The 7,240-nt window shown below is 48.1% G+C and overlaps 2 protein-coding genes across 2 annotated transcripts in view; one reads left to right on the forward strand and one right to left on the reverse strand.

Moving 5' to 3' along the window:
- Positions 1-3,746, forward strand: part of HSPA5 (heat shock 70kDa protein 5 (glucose-regulated protein, 78kDa)) — a 4,311-nt gene extending 565 nt beyond the window's left edge. The window contains exons 3-9 of the mRNA XM_010570700.1: positions 8-239; positions 540-677; positions 942-1,054; positions 1,137-1,527; positions 1,850-2,087; positions 2,286-2,453; positions 2,862-3,746. Of these exons, the coding sequence (XP_010569002.1) occupies positions 8-239; positions 540-677; positions 942-1,054; positions 1,137-1,527; positions 1,850-2,087; positions 2,286-2,453; positions 2,862-3,421 (1,840 nt within the window). The 3' untranslated portion in view covers positions 3,422-3,746. The remainder of the gene's footprint in view (positions 1-7; positions 240-539; positions 678-941; positions 1,055-1,136; positions 1,528-1,849; positions 2,088-2,285; positions 2,454-2,861) is intronic.
- Positions 3,747-4,998: 1,252 nt separating this feature from the next.
- Positions 4,999-7,238, reverse strand: RABEPK (Rab9 effector protein with kelch motifs; the record flags this gene model as incomplete). The annotated part of the gene is made up of 5 exons (XM_010571084.1): positions 4,999-5,429; positions 5,669-5,818; positions 5,992-6,141; positions 6,713-6,874; positions 7,100-7,238. Coding segments are annotated over 5 exons (903 nt in total), but the record flags the coding sequence as incomplete, so codon positions are not given.
- Between the last annotated feature and the right edge of the window lie 2 nt (positions 7,239-7,240).

Below are 7,240 nucleotides of genomic sequence, written 5' to 3' on the forward strand. Positions count from 1 at the left end.
CCCCCAGCGTGGGCGTTTTCAAGAATGGCCGCGTGGAAATCATCGCCAATGACCAGGGGAACCGCATCACGCCGTCCTACGTGGCGTTCACGCCCGAGGGGGAACGCTTGATCGGGGACGCTGCCAAGAACCAACTTACATCCAACCCCGAGAACACCGTGTTTGATGCCAAGCGGCTCATTGGCCGCACCTGGAACGACCCTTCTGTGCAGCAGGACATCAAGTACCTGCCGTTCAAGGTGAGTCCCAAATGTGGAGGGGTGGATGGCGGGAGGGGGACCTCTGAGTCTGGTCAGAAGAGACTGCTGAATCAGGGTGCCCTTTTGAGCAACCTTGCAGTGCCCTAGCCCTCCTGAGAGGGTTAGGATGCAGCCATGTGGCTGTGGTGTATAGACAACAGTTCTTTGTGTTAGCTAGCATTCAAATTACGTCTTGTTATATAGAGGCTTTGTTTAATCTTCAGAGAGAGAGAAACACTTGGGCCAGTGGGAATAATTCTATGAAGTGTTGAATAGGACAGCATATGTTGTTCTTTTCAGGTTGTTGAAAAGAAAGCCAAGCCCCATATTCAAGTTGATGTTGGAGGTGGACAGACAAAAACATTTGCTCCTGAAGAAATTTCTGCTATGGTCCTGACAAAGATGAAGGAAACTGCTGAGGCTTACTTGGGAAAGAAAGTAAGTTCATGAGTGCTGCTAAGAAGAATCTAAAGCAGCAGCTTTATAAAACTGAAGGTGGGTGGGCTGAATCTGTGGGCTGACCTCTGTTCAGTGCTGCTGGACCCTTAGGCCAGCCCAGTTGAATGGGCTCAGTTGATGGTGGGTTTTTACTTCTCTTTGAAGAACAATGGGGTACTTGCTACCAGTGTTGCTATAGCTATTTAGATGTTACCTGCTTTTCTTCCATTTCTATAACAAAATTGTATCTGTCTCCTTATTCAGGTTACCCATGCTGTTGTTACTGTGCCAGCCTACTTCAATGATGCTCAGCGTCAGGCTACGAAAGATGCTGGTACTATTGCTGGGCTGAATGTGATGCGAATCATCAATGAGCCGTAAGTAGCCTAACCTATCCTGCCTCCTGGGGAGCTGGGTGCTGGTGGTCCCAGTGTTCTGAATGGGCTGTTCCCTATACAGAACGGCTGCTGCCATTGCTTATGGATTGGACAAGAGAGAGGGCGAGAAGAACATCCTCGTGTTTGACTTGGGTGGTGGAACTTTTGATGTCTCCCTCCTCACAATTGACAATGGAGTCTTTGAAGTTGTGGCTACTAATGGTGACACTCACCTGGGTGGAGAAGACTTTGACCAACGTGTTATGGAACACTTTATCAAACTCTACAAGAAGAAAACTGGAAAAGATGTCAGGAAGGATAACAGAGCTGTGCAGAAGTTAAGACGGGAAGTGGAGAAAGCAAAGCGAGCCTTGTCATCTCAGCACCAGGCTAGAATTGAAATAGAATCCTTCTTTGAAGGAGAGGATTTCTCAGAGACGCTTACTCGAGCCAAGTTTGAGGAGCTGAACATGGTAAGTTTAGAAAGGTAAAGTTACATGGCCTCAGCTCTAGATTGGAGACTTGTGAATGTGCAGTATTTCATGATGTGACACTGCACTTTGGGGTATAAATAACTTCCTGCTTGTGGTAAAAAGCAGGCAGCTGCTCCTTGCTGGGGTAGCTGGGGCTGTGTGTGTGTGTTAATGACAGCTGAAGTCTCATCAAGGCTGGTTATAAGCCAGTTGATGTTCCTCCTCTATAGCAGTTGTCCTTTGTACCCCAAGGCTGCGTAATTCGGAGGCTAGCCATGTGGGAATACAGTCTTACAGCCCTGGGCTTTTTTTGCCCTCCTAGGACCTGTTCCGTTCTACTATGAAACCTGTTCAGAAAGTTCTGGAAGATTCTGACCTAAAGAAGTCTGACATTGATGAGATTGTTCTTGTTGGTGGCTCTACTCGCATCCCCAAAATACAGCAACTAGTTAAAGAGTTCTTCAATGGGAAAGAGCCATCTCGTGGCATTAATCCAGATGAGGCTGTAGCCTATGGTGCAGCTGTCCAGGCCGGTGTTCTCTCTGGGGACCAAGATACAGGTAATGACACCTTCACTGTCACTTCAAGAGAGCATTGACTCAGAGTAGTGGGTATTAGTTACCTACAAATGTAGTAGAGCTTTTCCAGTCCTTAAGAAGTTCTCTGCCTCTGAGACATCAGCATCCTGTTTGTAGTGATGAGATGCTGTGTTTCTTTCAGGTTGAAGTCATGTCAGTCTTACCCTTGATCTGTTACAGGTGACTTGGTACTGCTTGATGTCTGTCCTCTGACGCTTGGCATTGAGACTGTTGGAGGTGTAATGACTAAACTGATCCCAAGAAATACTGTTGTTCCCACAAAGAAGTCTCAGATCTTCTCCACAGCTTCTGACAATCAGCCAACTGTGACAATCAAGGTCTATGAAGGTAAGTGTCACCTGTGGTGGACCGTGTTTACAGCTGGAATCTGTCTATAGGACTTCAGTACTTGCTACTGTCTTATCACAAAGGCTGTAGTTATTTCTAGATGGTTATGGACATCTCCTTATAGGGGGAGGCCTTGGTAACAGTGGTGGCTTTCTGAAGCTGCTTTGATCAGGCTTCTTTGACCTGCATCAAAAGCTGTTACTAGACTTTTTTTTTCAAATGTGTCTTTTTCCATGGTTGCATTCTGAAGAGCTCTTCAGAGTAAGAGGTGGTAACTGTTGGAAGTGGCTAGGCAGATGCCTGGTTGGAATTAAAACCTTCCCTTTAGAAAGTGTGCAGCTCGTGGTTTCACAAAGTACAAGCCGCAGCTAGGAAAGAAAGAAACCGTATTCTAATTGTGTCTTCTAGGTGAGCGTCCCCTCACCAAGGATAATCATCTTCTGGGAACGTTTGATCTCACTGGAATCCCTCCTGCCCCTCGTGGTGTCCCCCAGATTGAAGTCACCTTTGAAATAGATGTGAATGGAATCCTCCGTGTCACAGCTGAAGACAAGGGCACTGGGAACAAAAACAAGATCACAATTACAAATGATCAGAATCGGCTGACACCAGAAGAGATTGAAAGGATGGTTAATGATGCTGAGAAGTTTGCAGAGGAAGACAAGAAGCTTAAGGAACGCATTGATGCCCGGAATGAGCTGGAAAGCTATGCCTATTCTCTGAAGAATCAGATTGGGGACAAAGAGAAGCTGGGTGGTAAGCTGTCATCTGAAGACAAAGAAACAATAGAGAAAGCAGTTGAGGAAAAGATTGAGTGGCTTGAAAGCCATCAAGATGCAGACATTGAAGACTTCAAAGCAAAAAAGAAGGAGCTGGAGGAAGTTGTTCAGCCAATTGTTAGCAAGCTCTATGGAAGTGCAGGCCCTCCCCCTGGTGAAGAGGAAGCAGCAGAGAAGGATGAGTTGTAGATACTGGCATTGCCGAATGTTGTGTGTGTATATATTGGACTCAGGAACACTTGTTTAAAATATTGAACTCTTAATTTGGAATGTAACTTTGAATCTTCACTCGTGAGTGGAGCTGGAAACGCTAGCCCGAAGTGGCTGTATACTGCTTTTCGTTAGCAGTTGCTCAATGTCTGGGGAGGGAAGGGTAGTGGGGGGGAATGTAAATGCGAAATGGGTTTAGAAGTATTGGCAGTGGAAGCATCCTATTTAACAACTTGGTCATGTGAATTTGGTGTAGAACTTTTCTACCTGAAGTGACCACAATAAATTTGCTATTTACACTGGACTTTGTTCTAGTTTTGTTTTCCTTTACCTAGTTACAGCAGCCAGCTTTAACTAGATGTGGATTATGCCTAAACAGTTGGATTCAGATTGACCACGGGTATGGTACCCCTTCAAGGTAAGCGTTTCATGGGATGGTGTGAACTGTAACAGCCCTACGCTTCCTGCAGTCTGGCTGCCCTACAGCTTCTCCTGTGGAAGAGAGCCCCGAGGGTACTTGGTGTGGAGAAAGCTGGAAAGGAAAAGATGAGAGGTTTGAAAGCTGTAAGAATGCTGATGTGTCTGGCTTGGGGCCAGCAGGAGGTCTCCTTGGGGAACTTGACCTCAGCCTGTTCGGTGCTGACAGATGGCTGTACCCCTCTCCTCTTGGGGCTGGGGAACAGGTGCTGTGAATGGCTCCAGCAGTTTGGCATCTCTTGCCTGTGGTTGAATGGGGACCCCTGACAAGTGCTACACCCTGATGCTGAAGTGTACTGGTGTATTTGGAACTGTAGTGTAAAGTTCATGATGTAATAGATCCTAATAAGGAAGGGGGGTAGTCAACCTAAGTAACTGCTAAAGGGAGAGGGGTCTCTGTGCTTGTGCAGCTTCACTAGAGCCTGGAGAGGTGGTAGGTTCTCAGAGCTGTAGTGGAGCTATGTGCCTGCATCAGTGATGATGCAAACCATGTAAGGGAGGAGACTAGCTTAACTACAACTGATTTCCTCCTGTTTTTAGGTCTTGCGTGAGACAATGGACCAGTTTTCTGAAGACTGAAAGCTAGTCTGTATATAATAAATGCTCTTAGATAAAAAGGCTGAGTTCAGTTAAGCTTCTTTTTAAACTGTGATCTTTACCCCATCCATGGGATTAGAGAAGAAATTGAACCAAGTATGGAAAGAGCTTTTGTGGTGCCTGCTCTTAATACCTCCTTAAAACCACTGGGCACTTCACATTTTCTGTGGTGTGGGGGGACAACGTTCTGGTTTTCATTTATTCATGTTGAAAATGATGAAAGCTAAAACTCAAATCATCCCCCGCCCCCAACTTTGTTTCCAGGTAGTGCTGTGGCTTTGCAGGCAGAAGTGTTTCTGTAGACAAGAGTATGCGAGTTTCTTCTGGTGCAAAGCTGTCCAGACCCAGCAGAAACCATGCCAGGCTCTCATGTTCTGGCAACCTGTGGTCAAGTGACAGTGGCTGAAGCCTTTCTGCAGTGGCAGCAAGGACTGCTGTGCCTACTGTCAGCAGGACTGCGTACAGAGAAAGCACCTGCACCTCAGGGCTGTGTTAGCACAGTGACATCCCTTTGAGGGTAAGAATTTCTTTATTGGAAAGAATTAATTTAATCTGACAGTACTATAAAAACTGTGTAGAAAAGGCTGGTGCTGTGCAGGACTGCAGCTCTGCTATTCAATCAGACTGACAATGCAGTCCCTATATATTTCCCCCTGTGTGTCCATCCCACCAAATATTAATAGCAGATGCATGACTGTGTCTTCAGCACACCCCTCCTCCTCTTGGCTCTTCTGGAGGGGGCCAGCTTTGTCACCCACTGATGCAGTTGACTCTCTCCTAGCTTTGTTGTCCCTGGTGACAGCTCCTGCGTCTCTGCTCTTGCCAGCCTGCCAGGGAATGACACACATGGTGTGGTCCAGCCTCCCAGCGGGCAGAGGGGAGTCAAACTGTAGGAGCGTCCACTGCTGCTTCTCTGCAGTGCAAAGATACACATCTTTAAATGTAGCTTCAGAGGCTTAAAAAGCATGCTGGGACAGTGACATCATTAATTAGGTTAGTTTTCAACATTATAGAGCATTTAGTCTTGTACTGGTGTTAACTCCAGTGCAATGATACAGACTACCAGGGGGGTGAAGCCTGGGAACTGAGGGCGTAATGCATTTTCCAACTGACTGGCACTTACCCTTACGCAACTGAGAGAAATCTCCTTACCTGTGTGATACTTGTATGTAGTATCTAGTGTCCCATCTGGACCTATTCCACCAAAAATGTACAAGTGATCTTTAAACACAGCTGATGAGTGGGATGCCCGTCCTCCTGGGACATCACCTGTGGCTGGTATCTTAACCCATCTCATGTCATCTGGTGGAGAAAAAGAACATGTCTATGGTTATGCATTATAAAAAAATCCATCAGTTTTGTTGTTTTAAACAAATAGGGTGATATTTTAAGCACTTAAGAACTGATCTTTTAGAAATAAGGTTCCCTAAATTCAAAATGCACCACACAACAGCTGTTGCTATGTCCATACTTACTTATATCAATGCAGAATAGATCATTGTAAAAAATATCACCAGCTAAACCTCCATGGATGAAGAGTTTGGTCCCAACTGCAACCACAGCGTGTCCATGCCGAGGAGAGGGGGGATCACCGTGAGTATCTGGCTGGGACCAGGTCAAGGTGGCTAAAAATGGGAGTATATGTGCTCCATTAGGAAGGGAACTCTGGAAGCTCTACAAGCCAGTGACCCCAGAGCCCTGCGGAGGCTTCCTAAGGAAGTGCCTCCAGCAGTTAATGCCATGTCTTACAGCGTGGGCAAGCCCTCCGATGGAGCTCTGTGTGCTGTTTGGGTTGCTCGGCAGCAGGAAAGATGAATTCAAACCAGAAAGCAAACCTTTTCTGGTGCACACAGGGCCCTCAGAATGAACGGTACAACTCTGACAGTACGTGAGCAGCACAGGACCATGCCACCACAGAAAGGCATCTGCTGTTGGGCAAAGGTGACAAGCCACTCCCATCTCCCACTGCGTTCCTCATCCCAGAGCTTTACACTGCTGTTTTGGCCCAAATTCCCAGCAACTACATAAAGGTAAGTGCACATCAACAGCGAGGAACACCTGCCCATCCATTTAAACTCAAAGCCAAAGCAGGGGCCCAACGCTTCCATGTCTCTGCATCTGGAATGCAGACCTCTGCTTCAACAGCGGCTGGATTCCACCGTTTGGCATAAGGGCCCTTTACCCGTCCAGAGGTACCTGAGTCAAACACGTGAAGCCGCTGGTCTTTAACGGGTTCTGCTCCTTTATCTCCCCCTCCAAACACGTACAGACAGTCTCCTACGGCTGCTGAGGAGGTGTGAAATGTCCTAGGCAGCGGCTGCACTCCACTCACTTCAGGACTCTCCCAGGTTCCTGTTTCTAATCGAGACGTTTGATTAACAAAGTAATCAAGGCAGTAACAGAAAACGCGCTCTGCTCCCCCTCCCAACTGGCAGCCACCCCGAAGGCGCCTGGCCGGGGCTCCGTGGCTGTCTGGCCCGCACCTCCCCGCCTGGGAGCCGGCTCCGGGCAAACCGAACCGCGAGGGGACCCCCGGGCGCCGGCGGTTCGGGGTCCCGCTGCCGCGGGTCCTCGGGCACTCACCGAGGTCCAGCGCCTGGACGCAGCTCCGGTTCCCCGCCGGGTGGGCGCCGCCGAAGACCCAGAGTCGCGGGGGGTCGGTGGCGGGCAGGAACGTGGCGTGTTCGTAGCGGGGCCGCAGCCCGCTCCAGCCGGCCGCGACCC

This window comes from Haliaeetus leucocephalus, unplaced genomic scaffold, assembly GCF_000737465.1.
Source record: "Haliaeetus leucocephalus isolate CR32 unplaced genomic scaffold, Haliaeetus_leucocephalus-4.0 Scaffold306, whole genome shotgun sequence".
Lineage (NCBI taxonomy): Eukaryota > Metazoa > Chordata > Aves > Accipitriformes > Accipitridae > Haliaeetus > Haliaeetus leucocephalus.